Genomic DNA, 18248 nt, shown 5'->3' with positions numbered 1-18248 from the left:
TGGAAACCCACGTTTTGCCACATTTTTTTTCCCCTTGTAAAATGTCCTAAACTTTGGTGATTAATTTCCCTTAAGAATGACAGGGGTAAGCCCTGGCCGATTGGCTCAGTGGTAGAGCGTCGGCCTGGCGTGCAGGAGTCCCGGGTTCAATTCCCGGCCAGGGCACACAGGAGAAGCGCCCATATGCTTCTCCACACCCCCCCTCCTTCCTCTCTGTCTCTCTCTTCCCCTCCCACAGCCGAGGCTCCATTGGAGCAAAAAGGTGGCCCGGGCGCTGAGGATGGTTCTGTGGCCTCTGCCTCAGGCGCTAGAGTGGCTCTGGTGGCGACAGAGCGACGCCCTGGATGGGCAGAGCATCGCCCCCTGGTGGGCGTGCCGGGTGATCCCGGTCGGGTGCATGCGGGAGTCTGTCTGACTGCCTCCCCGTTTCCAGCTTCAGAAAAATAAAAAAAATTAAAAAAACAAACAAACAAAGAATGACAGGGGTAAAAAGGTACCATATGGCCCTGGCTGGTTGGCTTAGTGGTAGAGCGTCAGCCCGGCATGTGAAAGTCCTGGGTTCAATTCCCGGCCTGGGCACACAGGAGAAGTGCCCGTCTGCTTCTCCACCCTTCCCCCTCTCCTGTCTCTCTCTCCCCCTCCCACAGCCAAGGCTCCATTGGAGCAAAGTTGGCCTGGGCCCTGAGGATGGCTCCATGACCTCTGCCTCAGGTGCTAGAATGGCTCCAAGTTGCAACAGAGCAATGTCCCAGATGGGCAGAGCATCACCCCCTGGTGGGCATGCCAGGTGGGTCCTGGTTGGGTGCATGCAGGAGTCCATCTGCCTCCCCACTTCTAACTTTGGAAAAATACAAAAAAAAAAAAAAAAAAAAAAAGCAAGTGTGGCAAATGTTAACTACTGGCAAACCAAAAAATAAAACAGGAAGAATTTGCCTCCTTTCTGACACCTCTGACAAGTAAAATAAAGTGGTCCATTACACAGGACTTGCTACAGAGGATAATTTTAAAAATTCTTTTAACCATTTTTTCTCAGGCCAGAGCTGAATCCCTTCCTGATTCTGTATTTCACGTTGCCCTGTGAGGGGCACCCTGATCCACGCTCTGGTCCTGGGGGGCTGGCTGGCAGCAGGCCCAGGCGAGGTGGTTGCCAGGGCCGACAAGAGCACAGGACACAAGGAGAGGAGTCGTGAGCTGGCTCCTGGGAGCAGGAATAAAGGAACCGACTACGCCAGGGTCAGGAATCTCACTCCACACGTGGGGGAGTGGGAACACAGCAACCTGACAGCCCATGGGAGTCAGAGGCCCAGGAACCCTCATTTGGACATGCTCAAGGTCAAACTGCTCGGCTCCAGTGGCCGCTGGACACACGAGGCATTGTTTTCTAAGCGCACACAGCCCTTGGTGTTCCTGCAGTCACTTCGGAACACTGAGCTGATCCTCCTTCTCCCTTTTATCACCTTATCACACAAACATCATTTTTCATCATTTATCCAGTCCTACTCAAGATAACCCTCACCGTGTGTACTCTCCTGCCAGCCGGTTGGCCGGAATAGCACCCACTACGCAGCCTCAGGGTGAGAAAAAGCAGAGCTCACATTCCCAGGCCGGCATCAGTCCCCCAGGGAAACTCAAGTCTGACCAGCCCTTCGTGAGGCCATCCCTGCCTGTGTGTTGAGTTGCCTAGGCTCTGCCTGTGAATGCTGAGCCATTCACACTGAAGTGTGAGGCTCCAAAAGGCCCCCAGTGTGAAGCTGCCTGACACAGGACTGCTGCCCCTGGGATGTGTCTTGTGGGTGATTCTATGTGACCCTCAAAGCCAAGTTGCATGGCCTGTTTCTAGTCCCTTCTGTGGGCTCCACTGCTCGCCACTAGAGCTGCCTAGTGCTGTTGGCCCCCTTCACCCCTGAAGGCCCTCTGTCCAGGGTCTTTGGGCTACAGCTAGAGCAGGCATGTCTGCGTCCCCTCAGCCCCGCCCTCCACAGGCTCCACAAGCCTGTGGTGGGCGGGGCTGTCACGTGGACTCAGGCTCTGACTGCAGGGCCAAGAGTAGATGTCCTCTTGAGGCCCTACATCAAGTTTCTAGGTTTTCCGCATGGTTCAGAACCTAAACCACTGGTATAGAGATACTTGGAGACTTCACTCAAGACTTCACCTGTGTTTCTAATGAGTTGCTGCGGGGTTGTGTTCACCCTACTTGATAGTTGGTGATGGGGATGGGGGGGTCCTGACCTGGGGTGGCCTCTGTCAGGCCAGCTTGAAAAGCTGCCTACATGGAAGGACAGGGCACTGTGGGGCTGTAGGTATGTATAGTACACAAAGTTCTATTCTACACTCATCTTGGTGACTTTTCCCAACAACTGAAGGTGACACTTAAATCAAGTTTGCAGCACTGAAGAGGGAAGCACACTCTTAAGACTCAACAACATGACATTCGTGAGACCTGTACATGTCACAGAACCAGCCTGCTGTATCAGCTGGTGGAGTGTGTCTCATTAGGTACGGGCTGGTGGCTGGCGGGCAGCAGTCCTGATGAACTCCCCGTCGCTCCTCCCAGACCCCAGGCTCAGCACGAGCCCCCAGGAAGCTCCTCAAAGTCGTTCAGGAAAGTGCATCACAACCTGGAATCAGGTACAAGTGACCCAAACGAGGAGGACATGCCTCACTGAGTCACAGCTTCAGAAGAGTAACAGGAGCACCTCCCATGCACTGTCCTGCACCAACATCTGCATGGCTCACGTCAATAACGGCCTTTCCCTAACACTTGCATTCCAAATACTTAATCAATTAAATACCAGACACCACATTTTACAGGTTTCTGAACTTTTAACCAGTAACAGAAGATAAAAATGTGTCAATTTCTTTATAACTGCACCCTCTAGTGGCCCATCTTGTCCATGAAAAAAACAAGCTGGTGAGCGCACACTTGCACAAGCACCCGTCTTGTTACTCAGAGAACTGTTCAGTGTCTCCCACGCCTCCTACACACACACACACACACACACACAAATGGTTTACAACAAACATAATATAACCATGGATCAAAAAATTATCTCAAAATATATTTATAATATAACAGACCATGATGTGGCTCTCTCTAGCGTTTATAGTCAGCAGAGTAACAGGCCTTTGGGCTTAAAAAGGGAACCCGGCAGGCAAGCCCCCTACATTCTCAGCGAAGCCCTGCCTTGCAGGGTCCTGGTTGTGAGCTCGGCCCTCTCCCGCAGCGTGCTGGCCTCCTCGGCACTGTGGTGCGCCTGTGCACTCTTCAGCAAGAAGTGGCTGATGAAGAGCTTCAGACCCTCACGCAGCATGCCCAGCTTCGGGTTGTTGGACACCCTGGAAAGGAATCGTACAAACAGTCAGGCCACGAGTCGTCCACTTGGGTCTCCATTCTAGGGAGTCTCAGACAGGGAGACAGAACGTAGTTTCAAGAGAATTCTCAATGAAGAATTTAACATATTCTATTGGCTAGACATCACCATTAGTTTGCTACCAGGCAGGTTTCCTGTTCCTGAAATCTAATGTATAAGATACCAGCTTAGAGATAAAGGGAAGACAACTAAATCTCCAGGCAGAGCACAACCCCTGCTTTATGCATCAGCCTGGGAGAGCACAGCACCTGTCCGTCTCTTCTCCATGCTGGATCAGAGCCGGCTGGGAACATACCTCATGAAAATCAGGCTAAGATCCTCAACTTCTGTTTCCATTAACAGCATAGATAACACTTTCCGCAGGAAGTGGACTCTGGGTTTATCCAATTCACTGAATTCAACCACCTAATTGTCAGAATACAGAGAAAAATAAAGTTACATTGATTTAGCCAACTTTCTATTTCTTTATTTTTTTAAAGATTTATTGATTTTAGAGAGAAGGGGGAGGGGAGTCAACTTATAGCTGCTTCTCAATGTGTCTTGACCAGACAAGTCCGGGGTTTCAAACGAGCAACCTCAGTGTTCTAGGTCAGTGCTTTACCCACCGTGCCACCAAAGGTGAGGTGGAAATGTACTATTTTAAGGTACCAGATATAAACAATTGTGCCATAATTTTCATTGCTTTTAATAAATTCATCTGTTATACAACTTTTAATAAATTCATCTGTTATACAAACCTTCAAAATAGAAAGCGGAAGTGATTTTGTCTTTAGTAAGTGGGCCACCAGATGAACCAAATTAGAGAAATTAGTGGCTGGCAAATTTTCCAAGTCCCGAAATTTGTCCCATATACTGAACTGGAAAGTCATCTAATATAAGAACGAAAAAGATGAAAAAAAGTTTAAATGCAACAAATTACGAGAGTAAGTCACTAAAACTATAACCTAAAGGTATTCCACTTATTTGTAGTATCCTAGAAATACAGACGTTGAGGACAGCCACACTGTCCTTTCTGACATGGTATAGTTACTGGAGAAGGCTGCACAACATTTTCCCTCAGATCAGTAGAACAGTTATAAAAGGATAGTGCTGTGTCGAACCACAGCAGCCGTGACAGGCCTCACCTGGACCAGAGAGGTAACAGGTGGAGATGGCGTCACAGCATGTACCCGCTCTCCCTTTGACCCAACTCAGGACACCCATCTGAGCTGGGCTGAGCCTGACAGGATGCTGAGAGGGGACAGCGGGGCCCGGGGACCTGCTGGCCTTCTAACAAGTTACCTGGAACCTCCTTTCATAGTCGCAGAACTTGCTGGCCAGGAAGGCGTAGAAAGGGTTATACATTTTCTCCTGAAGGCAGCAATCCATGAGAACATGAACTATTTCCCTCTCCTGCTGGTCCTTAAGTCCAAGCCTGCAACACAGACAGCAATGATGGACTCTTCCGTTTGCCGAGTCTGAGCAGGTATGAGCCCTTCTGAGCACAACACCGTGTCTGGCAGTTCAGTTAAAAGGGAGCCAAGCAGAGGAAGTGGGGGTAACAAGACAGGAGAGACAGGCCGGCCTTGTCCCCAGCCTCTCTGTCTCCCAACCATGGTGACCACGGGGGGGACACTGATCTGTGGGTCCTGTGCCAACTACAAAGGCCTGTAACTGGTCCCCGAGCGGGAAGAAAACAGGATCTAACACTTGATGCTGGGCCCTAAGAACCAGGTTCGTGTCACCGCACTGACCTCCTTCCAGGATGGTCGAGTCTGGACAAGTGTCTAGTCCTGTAGTATCTGCCTCTATTTCATTCTGAATTACTATCAGTTATGTTTAGTAGTACCCTGTGAAGGTACCCAAGTATGTTTTATAGCTTATTTAAATTTACAAATAGAAAGGCATCCTTAATCTGGAGATTTTATAAGCAATTCATGACAACTAGATTTCAATGAGAATGTACTACAACCTGGAAGCACCAGGGGCCAGTGGGCAGGAGCCAGGCCACTGAGCCGGAAGCTGGGGCCAGAGCCAGAAGCAGCGGCTCGGCAGACCTGAGCCCAGACGTAACCTCGGCCCGTTACTTCCTTGTCCTTCGTTCAACTGGGCCGAGCACTCACACACATGCTTACTTTAGAAGCTTCTCAAATGCGTCCAAGAAATCTTCACTGGTCATAATCGTACAAAATATGTTTCTCCTGACATTGGTATTCATCCTCTGCTTTTGGGCAAGTTTCAGCATCTTCGCGCTAACCTGAAAAGAGGGACAACTGAGACACAAATCACACACGTTTTAACGAGATCTGTTCTTTTGGTTTAGTTGTAGTTGCTAAAATAATGTGGATGATTTTGCGGCTTGACCGAAGCCTAACTGTAAACTGCAGGCACATACATGCATGAAAATGATACTTTATTCTTGGTAAACTCCCCAGGAAGACAATAAACAGGAAGGGCAAAGCAAGCCCAGGGGAGAATACCATTGGACTTGGGAGACCTCCCTTGGTGGTGCGGTCCATCAGCCTGAGCAACAAGGAAACAAAACAGAGGCAAATGGTCACGGCCAGAACAGCAATCGTGACGAAGTGTGACATGGGACCTGGGACAGGAAAAGGGTATTAGAAGAAAAAAGAAATGAGGAAAACGTATGGACTTCAGTTAGTAAGAAAATACAAGGAAATGCAAAGATTTTGGCCAATCGAAAACCCAGGTTAGCTGCCACCCCACCTGGGGAGCAATGTTCTGCATCCCAAGGGCTGGTCTGTCTACAACCTGCTCTGATATTCTGGGCCCTCAAACCAGTCACCTGTAACTCTTTTATGTAACATGCTTTGGGACTTGAAACAAATCCTTTAAAAAGTAACAACAGAAATTGAAAACCACAGAAAGTAGCAATTTCTACAAGGTGTTCAAATAAGGCCATGTCTGCCCATTCCAATGACATCCAACAAATAGTAATAAGGTGGCCACCCCAGGGAGAACCACAGTGAGGCACCATGGGGACACAGCAATCTGCCCAGTAGCAGTGGGCACGTACCGTGCCTGCAAGCGGCTTCTGCAGGGACTTCTGCTGACTGCTGTTGATCATTGGGGTCCCGCTCCAGGCGGACCCCACAATCCACCAGCGCCCTGTCTGCTCAGCATTCAGGATGCCGTCCCAGGACACACGCAGCTGAGTTTCTGCGCCTGAGCCAGCACCACGCACCTGGTGGAAGGAGAACTGGTGAGACACTTCAACTGGTCCTGTCAGTCTACCACCACCCAGGCCCTGTTTCCGATGGCATTTCTGCTGCGTGCAGACTGTGATGAGTCACTGACAACTGGGACCTTACCCTGTTTGGAATAATGCCAAGTGAGAGGCATGGTCTCAGGACTTGTGTCTAAGTTCTGCTGTCTATCCCCCAAACTCACTGTCTTTGGAAAGTTGTCACAGCAGGGCAAGGGGCTCAGGCTCAGAGGCCACCATGGAAGCTCCTTCCGGTTGGTGGAGGGAATGCGACCAAGAGGGGCCTGGGATCTGTTGGACTCAGTGATTCTGGGTCTGACCAAAGACAGGGCCGAAGGACTTGCACTGACTGAGGAGGGTAGTGGGTCTCAGCCATGGGCCCACGTCAGAAACACCCGGTGAGTTTAAACAGACAAGCCCCTCTTTCCATGCTGACACCACTGGCCTGGGTAGGGCCCTCTTCCAAAGGGATCAGAAGATTCTATTGTGATTCTACTGCACAGCCGAGCCAAATACCACAGATGAACTCACAGGGAACCGCTGCACACGGGCCACTTGCAGAGTGTCACCACAGAAATACAGTTGCCACTCGATCCTCAAAACTCTTAATAATCAGATGGGCCCGGTCAATGCAGAAGCACAAAACCAGTGAGAAATGAAAGTGATTTACCAAAGTCCTTTGTAACTTCCTCAGTTTCTCTACAGGCTCAGGGTCATAGCCCGGAATCTTCCGCATATCATTGTTCTTTAATGCCAACATTGTCTCTAGCATAAACCGAATCTTAAAAAATAAAAACAAAAGAGAAAACCATTATTTCAAATTGCCTATATACTGACCCTTCAACTTGGGAAGAAATAAGCCAACTCTGTGCACATGGTCCTGTTGATAAACCAGACGGTCTCACGTAGATTGTCCCCATTCACCAGAATGGCTCACTCAAACCTCTGCAGTATTTTAATATAAATTGTCTTAACATAAATCTGGCACCTGATCTCCACAGGGACCTTGACCACTACCCACAGATCTCCCGTTCCCTCCTACTACTCCCTCCTGGTCCTGTGCTCGGAGTCACCCCCACCTCTCCACTACTTTTGTGATTCCTTCCCCACTCTTGGCCTTTTTTTACTCTTTTAACTTGTAAACTGAAAATAATGTCACACTTGGAGAAAAGTTGCAAGAATAGTACAGAGAATTCCCAGACATCCCATTCTGAGATTCCCCAAGTGTTGAATTTTTTTAAAAAAGATTTTATTTATTGATTTTACAAAGAAAGAGAGAGAAGAGGGTGGAGTGAGAAGTATCAACTCATAGTTGCTTCACCTTAGTTGTTCATTGATTGCTTGTCGTATGTGCCTTGACCAGGCAAGCCCAGGGTTTCGAACCGGTGACCTCAGCATTCCAGATCAACACTATATACTGCGCCACCACAGGTCAGGCCCCAGGTGTTAGTTTCTTATGGATACAATTAATACCATAAACTCATCTACTGAAAGTGTACACTTAAAGTATACTCTAGGGGCCCTGGCCGGTTGGCTCAGCGGTAGAGCGTTGGCCTGGCGTGCGGGGGACCCGGGTTCAATTCCTGGCCAGGGCACATAGGAGAAGCGCCTATTTGCTTCTCCACCCCCCCCCCCTCCTTCCTCTGTCTCTCTCTTCCCCTCCCGCAGCCAAGGCTCCATTGGAGCAAAGATGGCCTGGGCGCTGGGGATGGCTCCTTGGCCTCTGCCCCAGGCGCTAGAGTGGCTCTGGTCGCGGCAGAGCGACGCCCAGAGGGGCAGAGCATCGCCCCCTGGTGGGCAGAGCTCCGCCCCTGGTGGGCGTGCCTGGTGGATCCCAGTCGGGTGCATGCGGGAGTCTGTCTGACTGTCTCTCCCCGTTTCCAGCTTCGGAAAAATACAAAAAAACCCAAAAAACAAACAAACAAACAAAAATAACAAACAAAAAAATAAAGTATACTCTAGGTATGCAACTATCTCCATAATTCTATTTATTTATTTATTTATTAGAGAGAGAGAGTCAGAGAGAGGGATAGACAGGGACAGACAGACAGGAATGGAGAGATGAAAAGCATCAATCATTAGTTTTTTGTTGCACGTTGCAACACCTTAATTGTTCATTGATTGTTTTCTCATATGTGCCTTGACCACAGGCCTTCAGCAGACTGAGTAACCCCTTGCTTGAGCCAGTGACCTTGGGCTCAGGCTGATGAGCTTTTGCTCAAATCAGATGAGCCCTCGCTCAAGCTGGCAACCTCGGGGTCTCGAACCTGGGTCTTCCGCATCCCAGTCCGACGTTCTATCCACTGCGCCACCGCCCAGTCAGGCTATCTCCATAATTTTAGAACATTTTCATCATCTCCACAAAAGATGCTCCAAACACTTAATAGCCAAGCCCACTTCCCTAGCCTCTAGCCCCCAGCCCTGGGTAACCATGAGTGTATTTCTCGTCTCTGCCAACTTGTTTTTCAAACTTGACCTCTGGGTGTTCAACAGGGGAATTCGTTTTTGGAACACTCAGTCCGGCTCCTATGACCTTCCTCCTGCTCTCCCTTCCCCAACCTGCAGCGGTGTGTCTGCATGTCAGCGCCCTGTAACCCTGAGGCCGCCCACCTCACAGCTTCAGGCTCTCCTCAGAAGGCTCAGGCCACACTTCTGCCCAGTGAAACAGGGACTGGCATTTCGGGATTTCAGAAATGGGCCAGTCTTCCCTTTGGAGCCCATGTCTCCTTGTGCGTGTACTGCTGCGCACTTAAGGCCCAACCCGAGAAATTGGGCTGACCCTGTCCCATCCTTTCCTCCACCTGCCCTCCCCTCCCACCCACACTACTGTCCCAGACCCCTAAAAGGGCATCTCCCTGCCTGACCATCTCCCTTTTCTACACTGCATCCAAAGTGACCGTTGGCAGGAGCACTTCGGTGTCATTTTGCTGCTCAGAATCCTCTAGGTGCTTCTGGGTGAAAGCTCACCAGCCTCCGCCCTGCCCCCCACGAAGCCTCTTCCTGCCCCTCACACACCCCTTAGGAGCTTTTCATGCCCTCCCGTGCCTCTCAATCTGAAGAACAGGAAAATGAGGCAGGAGCTGTGATCAGCCCCGTTTTCTAGAAGGGGAAACAGGCTTAGAAGACTCAGATCACACGACCATCCAGTGGCCGGCTGAGCCAGAAATCCAGGTGGGCTAACACCAGAGCCCTGAGCCACATGGCCTTCCTCTGTATTTTTTTGAACGGATAAGTGTTAAATCAATCAATTCCTAAACTCACAAAACACCCGAATTCTTAATAAATAAACAAGCTTTGTTCAAATATTAAGGATAAAGCCATCAAATCACATGAGGCAGAAAATAACAGCAGCTATTAGGAAATAAAATGTGATATTTACCCTAAACACTTATTTTAAGTTCTGGTCAGTTTCTGAGCATTTAGGCACTTAGGAAGCAGGTCAAGTGGCGCATCATACCCTGGTCTGGTCCTGGAACCTGCTGCCTGCCCCGCTGGCTTTGGCCTGGGTCTCTGCAATCAGTTCCTTAAGTGATAAGGCATCATCCTTTCTCAATGAAAAGCCAACATTTCTCAGCATTAACAGGATCAGTTCGATATCTTTTTCTGTGAAAGTTTTAATAAGTTTCTTCAAAACGTCAAAGATGAGGAGAGACTGTACCACGTGGAAGTTATACAGATGGGCAATGATGGTAAACAGGTTATCACACTCTTTGCCTTTATGCCCCTGTGTATAGATGGCATCAAACTTCCTCACCACAGCCTCTAGGAAGTGAGCTCCGACCTGGACAGAGAAAAACAGACGTCATCGCAAACACGTGACAATTGTGCCGGCAAGTTACTCTCAGGGATCCTTCTTCCTTTTGACAAATTTAAATGTTTACATTGAAAGGATTAGTACTTTTAAAATGAACATATAAGTATGTATGTGGTAGGACATACACTCCAATGTTGACACTCTGGATTCTGTGAAGACATTTTTGTCCTCATAGAACTGGAGTTGAATGGACGCAGCACTGGAGAGCTCATCACTCTGGCGCGAGTTTCAGTGGATGTCATTAGCTCAAGTACCATAATAACCTTCCCGGAACAAGTCATTTCCGGTGTCCTTCTTGCCATTAGTGAAGGTTATGTAACAAGGGGACCAATCACCTTATGTTTTCAAGTCCAGTGAATTTCTGACATGCGGTAGGCAGTCAAGGTCTATGGGTTTACTATAACTCTGTGAAATTCTGTCTGAGCGAAAACCATTCTGGTTATGGAGTACCCCAGTCTGACACAGGACTGTGGGGGGTGCTAGGAAAGCCCTGTCACAGCGCTGATAGGGCACCAGGAACGGCACCTGTGACTCCGTCACACTCTGTAACAAAGAACAGAACTCTGTGTCGTGTGTGAGGATGAGCACAGCTCTTAAGAAATAAAACTGTTATTTCAGAAGACCAAACCCCTGAGTGGCTGATGCATGTGGAGCCAGAGAATCCCAAGCCCAGAGGCCCCCAGAGACCGTGCCTGTCCTGCTGCTGCCCCATTGCCCAGCAGGTCCCAGACTTTCCACCTCTTGGGCAGAAGTCACCTGACTAACCTGCAATGAGCAGTTATGAATCCAGGCTCCTGAGGACACTCGTCACTTGTAAAACTTGCTAGACCAACTGTAGAGACCGCCAGATGGTGGCTGGTGGGGGAGCTGAGCTCTGGACGGGGGCAGTGTCTGCCCCACACTGCTGTAACGGTGGCCCCCTAACAGCATGAAGGAGAGCTCATTTTGGTGAGTATGTGCATTATAAACTAAGAGTCCCCCTCTGTGAGACCCTCGATGACTCAGACTAGGGCAGCAGAATGCATGCTGGCCCAGGAGCTTAAAATATATCCCAGGGTCCATCCCCAGTCCATGGTTTGGCGACCATCACGCAGCTCCTTTGGCTTTGCCATACTCACAAAGTGGGGTACAATCAGCATCTGCCCTAGTCACCCCACTGCGAGACTGCAAGGACAAGCTCATCCAGTAACACCTACGAGGCACCAGCATGGAGCCAGTGCCCCATACATTGTCTGAGTTAATCCCGACAGAGACCCCACAAGGAAGAGCTGCCGCAAACCTGCTTCAGATAAGCACATGGGCACGGAGGTCTGGGGCCTGCCTGGTGGCTCCAGGCCCAGGTCCTCCACTTATCTCCCCACTGGGGGTCCAGCTTTATAGACATTCCGGTGGCCTTCTTACTTACGAAAACTCAATATTCCATCCAGCATGAACACCCCAATGGTAAGACCACAAACACCACCGCCTTTTGCACATCTGCATAAGTCAGCGTTCGAGGCAGCATAAGAGGGCACTAAGAAAATGAAGGAAGGTCCATGACCTCAGCCCAGAGGAAGATAAACTAATAAATAACAAAGATGTGGTAGAATGGGCCCAATACAGAGGTACCAGTTAACCAACATCCAGTATTTTCTGGATGTGATTTAGAATGTGACACAGGCCCAGCTATGTTGGGCTGTCTCTGGCCTGTCCTGCAACAAGCACGTTCTGACACCCCAGCAGCCCTACCTCGATTCCCACCGTGCAGTGAAGGATGCTGACCAAGAGGATGTGCTCCATCACCAGCCGGCTGGGCATGGTCATGCCCGGAGCGCAGGCGCTCAGGAGGACGCCTGTCAGAGTGTCATTCATGTCCTTCCTGCTGTGGGCCATGTACAGCTCCTCCAGCTGTCCGCTGATGGAGGCCATGTTCAGCTCACTCAACCTGCAGACAATTGTAAACACAGAGCGACAGGGATGTTTCAGATTAGAAGTTACTTTCTAGGTCAATTAAGAAAAGAAAAAGGAAAAGCTCTCAATACCATCAATACACCCATGTCCTATTTTGTGTATACACGGCTCACAAACAATTCTTAAACAGCACACTCTGCATGTAACACAGTCCTCTGGAACCTTGCTATAATGCTATAACATAACTGCTATCTTCCCAACTGAAATACAGCCACCGTGAAGGACACACAGGACCCACTTCAAGACCCGAGGCTGTGCTAATGATGCTGCAAGGCTGACCCTGGCCCAGTGTCCCCAGGGAACCTTTTTTTTACGTCAGTATGTGCTGTTGGGAAAAATTCCAACTTACCCTTTTTCTGCTGACATAGAAATCCTTAGTTCCTAAACTCTGAGGAAAAACAGCTATTTCCTGGGTGGGAGGGGAGGATGTCTGTGCTCACACTGAACAGGAAAACAGCTGGTCTGGTAAAAGTCCAGGAGATCCATAGAAACAGTATGCTGTTTTCATTAAAAAGAAAAATTTTAAAGCATCGGGGGATGTGTGTGACCAGAAGGGGTAGCAGGAGAGCTGTGTCACACTGGGCCAGCTGTCTGGACCATGACGCTTCAGCTGTGCACACTCAGACAGGGGGATGGAGGACCCCACTCCTGACTGCGAGGGTCACCTTGGGCTGTGCCCTTAAGGGCTTCTCAGAAGAACCGCTTGGGCACCTGGGCTGCTTTCAAGCTCTGAAGGGTTCAATGTACCAAAGAGAAAAGGTGGGCACCCTGCTTGCCCAGGTCTGGGTCGGCTGCATCAAGACAGGAACAGAAAGAAGCCAATCAGCCATGCCCCCTCACTATGCTTTAATTCCTGGGATAGCTTCTGTATTTCTAGAAAAGAGACAATTTCTTTCAGTGACAATGTAACAACATTGCGAGGTTACCTGTTAATTAGGCCTTGGACATGCTTCCTCAGCCTTTCTCTCTCTTCCCTTTTCTGGGCATCCACTGTCTCCTCGGCTCTCCGGAGGTGAGGGGGGATATACTTTTTACCATCTTCACAAAGACTCTGCAGGAAAGGACAGAATTAAATGACAAAAACCTACATTGAACAAACCCCACTTTTGCCCTTGCTATATTCACACTTACTGGTAGATGTCAAATTTCTAAGAACTGGCAGAAGCTGTAACTATTGACCACAGCCACTTACTAAACCCCAGATACTTACCGAGTGCTCAGAAGAACCCTGGATAAGCATTCCTCTGAGTGTCTGTGGGCTCACCATCTGTGTTGATGTTAGTACACTCCCCCAACCTGCCCTGCCTTCTGTAGTTATTCAGACCTGGCTGTGCCTCTATGGGGTCTCCTGACAGAATCTTATATTCTATATTTTGTCTGGGCTTGATTTATGGGGTGGCATAGCATGGCAGCACCCATATACCTAAATTAAATGTACTAACAATTTTGGAGGGAAAATGTCCTAAAATAATTTCAAACTCGTTGAAGATTAGTATCTAGATTTTCCTAATATCACAATCAACCCACTGCTTACCATCTCCTAGATTATCAACTGCAAGGGTTACAAACTGTGATCACCGACCAACACTTCTTGGGCAGCACCTAAGTGACAAGCCTTTGGGAGCCATCTGTAAGGATGATCCTTGTCGTTAGGAAATTTAAATTTAGTTGGAGAAAGCACACTGATGTACATGGAAATGGTTACCCTTGACACCCCAGAGTTTACACTGCATGTTAACTAAATCACAACAGGCTATGAAAAACCAGGAACAGTAAAAAATAATGTTCTCAGAGAGGAACTACAGCACTCAGGAATTACTCACAAAGTGCAAAAAAAGAGGGAAGAAAATGCAGCTCACTTACCTAAGATGGGAAGAGTCCCAGAGCTGCCTGACATCAACAAAGGAACGCCACCATGAGAAAATGAGGCCAGGCCTTGCTAGTAGGAGTAACATATTTAGAGGCAGAATGAGGAAACAGAATAGCCACCCTTTACCTGCAGGAGATCTGTTCCAAGTCCTCCATTAGTACCACAGACAGTACTGATCTTTACATACAGACCGTTTCACTTAGAGGAAGCACTTTATGGCTTCTTTTTGGCATATCCAAATTGCCAGCATCACTACACTTACACTTTGCGGCCATTATTAAGTGAAAAAAAGGGTTAGTTGAATACAAGCAATATGGCTACTAAGTGACACAAGGACGTGTTGCAAATAAAGCATCTTCGATGGGCAGGACAAAGGGATGATTCCTGGATGGAGCAGGACAGTGTGAGATTTCATCACGCTTCTCAGAACATTATGCAATTTAAAACTTAAGAACTGTTTCTTTCTGTAGTTTTCATTGAATTATCTTTGGACCACAGTTGACAGGAGGTAACTGGGTCCACAGAAAGCAAAACCATGGATAAGGGGGGACACGGTAGTGAGACAGAAATAAGCAATTTCATTGACTGCCTTCAAGGTGCACGTTGGGGTGAAGATGGTTTAAGAGGCAGGGGATCGGCCTAGCGTGCGGAGGACCCGGGTTCGATTCCCGGCCAGGGCACACAGGAGAAGCGCCCATTTGCTTCTCCACCCCTCTGCCGCGCTTTCCTCTCTGTCTCTCTCTTCCCCTCCCGCAGCCAAGGCTCCATTGGAGCAAAGATGGCCCGGGCGCTGGGGATGGCTCTGTGGCCTCTGCCTCAGGTGCTAGAGTGGCTCTGGTCGCAACATGGCGACGCCCAGGATGGGCAGAGCCTCGCCCCATGGTGGGCGTGCCGGGTGGATCCCGGTCGGGCGCATGCGGGAGTCTGTCTGACTGTCTCTCCCTGTTTCCAGCTTCAGAAAAATGAAAATAAATAAATAAATAAAATTAAAAAAATAATAATAAAAAAAAAGAGGCAGGGAAATCCGTGCAGGCCTGAATGCTGTGTCTGGACCGTGACCTTGATCTTCAATGTGAGACTATTCAAGTAAGATTAGCTCAGTGTTTTAGGAAGACTCACTGCAGGAGTAGTCTGATGGGTGTGCGTGCGTGCGTGTGTGCGTGTGTGCGTGTGTGCGTGTGTGTGTGTGTGACACCCAGGTTTGGAGACTGAGGCAGTAAATGCAGAAAGGAGACTACTACCCTTAGGACAATAGGTTGGAATGGCCAGTTAGTCCCTGGACTAAAAGGTGTCTAGAGCAGCGGTTCTCAACCTGTGGGTCATGACCCCCGGGGGTCATGACCCACAGGTTGAGAACCGCTGCTCTAGAGAGATTTTTTTCCCCTTAACTCTTCATTATACAAATTTAAAAACAAAAGTAGACAGGTCCTAGCCAGTTGGCTCAGTGGTAGAGTGTCCGCCCGGCATGTGGAAACCCCAGATTAGATTCCTGCAGGGCACACAGAAGCACCCATCTGCTACTCCCCCCTTCCCCCCTCTCCTTTCTCTCTCTCTCTCTCTTCCCCTCGCACAGCCAAGGCTCCATTGGAGCAAAGTTGGCCCGGGTGCTGAGGATGGCTCCATGGCCTCCACCTCAGGCGCTAGAATGGCTCAGGTCACAATAGAACAACGCCCCAGATGGGCAGAGCATTGCCCCCGGTGGGCATACCGGAGTATTGTCTGTCTGCCTCCCCACTTTTCACTTCAGAAAAATACAAGACTAAAAATAAAAAAATAAAAACAAAAGTAAACAAAAGAACTTACCCTACTCAGTTCAAACACAGATACATCAGTTGTGCCCCGTGTCAAACACTCTGTACCATCTTTTTTTTTTTTTAACTTTAGAACAAGAGAGAATCATGGATGCACAGTTTCACTTATTTATGCCTTCGCCAGTTGATTCTTGTCTGTGCCCTTTCACCGGAATGAACCCAGAACCCTGACATAGTGGGAGGACACTCTAACCAACTGAGCTGCCCAGCCAGGACCCCTCACTGTTTTGAGGGGAGTCCCACAGGGCTGAGATAGTTTACACCAGGGGTCCCCAAACTCCAGCCCACCAGCCGCATGCGGCCCCCTGAGGCCATTTATCCGGCCCCTCTTTCATTGGTGGTCAGAGAGAGGAGCATAGTTCCCATTGAAATACTGGTCAGTTTGTTGATTTAAATTTACTTGTTCTTCATTTTAAATATTGCATTTGTTCCCGTTTTGTTTTTTTACTTTAAAATAAGATATGGTGCAGTGTGCATAGGGATTTGTTCATAGTTTTTTTTATAGTCCGGCCCTCCAACAGTCTGAGGGACAGTGAACTGGCCCCCTGTGTAAAAACTTTGGGGACCCCTGGTTTACACATACCTGATCTGCAGTGCCAACATTCTCAGGGGAATTTTCACTCCTTTCTTCATCCTCCGCGAAACAGACTTTCTTTTCCCCCCATTTCTCCTTTGCTCTCCCTTCTGCTGCTGCTTTTTTTCTCTTTTCCTCCTGTACCTCCTGCTGGTGGTCTTCGGTGTCAATAATGTCCGCGTCGCTTTCCTCCTTGGCGTCACTGTTCCCGTCACTCTGCTCCCCGGTGTCACTGTCCGCGTCACTCTCGTGGGCTGCGTATCCGTCCTCCCTGTCCTCACTGCTGCTGTCACACAAGACACTCTGACCCCCCGACCCCAGGGCCCCCAGGATGTAGTCGAGCCCGTCGCGGGCGAAGCTGAGCGGCACGGAGCTGGCGTCGCCCTTCTTCCTGCGCTTGTTCAAGCCCAGGCAGCGCTCCAGCTTGCGGATCTCTCGGTCCTCCTCCTGGTTGGCCGCCAGGAGCGCTCGTATCCGGGCGGCGTGGGCGGCGGCGGGCCGAGGAGGCGGCGGGGTCCGGGGAAGCCGCGGGGACGACCCGCCGCCTCGCCCCCCGGCGCCCTCGGCCGGGGGTTCGCTTGTCGCCCCGGCCCCGCCGCCCCTGCCTTGCGCGGGGCCTGCGGTCCTCTGCAGCCGACGCGCCTTTCGCAGCTGCCGCTTCTCCTTCCTCAAGTCCTTGCAACTCTTCCTTCCTCCGGGACGCGCACGCCGCTCCGCCCGGGGCTCCTCGCGGCCGCCGGCGGCCTCGCCCTGGGAGGTCGCCTGCACGAATTCTTCAACCGCTAGCTTCAACCGTTTCAGGGGACCCACACCACCGCTCCCATGCCCGCAACCACCTCTGCGCTTCCCGCGGGCCACGCGCCGCCGAAAGCCGCTCCGGTCCGATGACCCTGCGCCCGTGGAGGCCGCCATCTTCCGGACGCACCCGGGCTGACTTCTGGAAGTGGGCGGGGCTTCCGGGAGGAGAACGGCGCAGGGCCGAGCGGCGACCCCTGCCGGTCGGAAGGCGGCAGCGCATGGAATCGCGCAGGCGTGAAGTGTCTGTCCTCAGAACGTTTTAAACTGACGGGGTCCGGATGAGTACGGAAATGTATTCCCATATAGGCAAACCATACAGATTATGGCCAAAAGGCCTCTTCATGACCTGCCACACAAGGAACCGTGCTTGGCAGGGCGTGAATGTTTTCACACGTGGGTGCATTTCCCTGGGTGCGAACATACCCGTAGGAAAATGTGTCGTGTTGTTTCTGCGTGTATTTAGGAGTATTTACGGGGAATCTTCACACTCAGTTTGCTGTTCTGAGACTTGTATTTTCCACTCCATCTCAGGCCTCTATGTCTCCGTGTGCCGTGTAATGCCTCTCCTGGGGAGACACGACTTATTCCTCTTCTGATAGACCCCAAATCCATGCCTACAGGAAATCGTGAGGGTAACCGTTACCTTATTTGGGAATAGGGCCTTTGCAGATGTAACCAACCTCGGAGAAGGTCTATGGATTAGGGTGGGCCCTAACTGCAATGACTGGTATCCTTGTAGGAGGGAAGTGGACACACACAGGGAAAAGGTCATGTGACCTGGGGCACCGCGATGGGGTTGGGGGTGGGGCAATGCTTCTCTATGCCAAGGAATCAAGCATGACTGGCCACCACCAG

General features: G+C 50.0%; 1 protein-coding gene across 2 annotated transcripts; it reads right to left on the bottom strand.

Annotated features, from left to right (window-relative positions):
- Positions 1 to 3030: 3030 nt before the first annotated feature.
- Positions 3031 to 17522, bottom strand: NOM1 (nucleolar protein with MIF4G domain 1). Of its 2 annotated transcripts, none has more exons than XM_066385618.1 (11): positions 16605 to 17522; positions 13267 to 13391; positions 12152 to 12314; positions 10034 to 10357; positions 7247 to 7357; positions 6388 to 6555; positions 5486 to 5607; positions 4653 to 4785; positions 4109 to 4240; positions 3667 to 3776; positions 3031 to 3336 (listed from the first exon to the last, which is right to left on the bottom strand). In XM_066385618.1, the coding sequence occupies exons 1-11, from the start codon at positions 17505 to 17507 to the stop codon at positions 3162 to 3164; spliced, it is 2466 nt and encodes an 821-aa protein (XP_066241715.1). In that variant the 5' UTR covers positions 17508 to 17522; the 3' UTR covers positions 3031 to 3161. The 2 variants fall into 2 exon arrangements, with proteins under 2 accessions (XP_066241715.1, XP_066241713.1); XM_066385616.1 differs by having other exon boundaries at positions 3032 to 3336; positions 12119 to 12314.
- Positions 17523 to 18248: the final 726 nt, after the last annotated feature.

The sequence above is a fragment of the Saccopteryx leptura genome, chromosome 5 (assembly GCF_036850995.1).
Source record: "Saccopteryx leptura isolate mSacLep1 chromosome 5, mSacLep1_pri_phased_curated, whole genome shotgun sequence".
Classification (NCBI taxonomy): domain Eukaryota; kingdom Metazoa; phylum Chordata; class Mammalia; order Chiroptera; family Emballonuridae; genus Saccopteryx; species Saccopteryx leptura.
The sequence above is the reverse complement of the archived record's forward strand: the minus strand, read 5'-3'. Positions and strand labels throughout refer to the sequence as shown.

Coding starts and splice junctions, on each gene's coding strand:
- NOM1 (XM_066385616.1), bottom strand. CDS start 17,507: ATGGCGGCCTCCACGGGCGCAGGGTCATCGGACCGGAGCGGCTTTCGG. Junction 7,358..10,033: donor GGTTCCAGGACCAGACCAGG/GTATGATGCGCC, acceptor TTATTTTTTAAG/ATTCGGTTTATGCTAGAGAC. Junction 6,556..7,246: donor GGAAGTTACAAAGGACTTTG/GTAAATCACTTT, acceptor TCCTTCCACCAG/GTGCGTGGTGCTGGCTCAGG.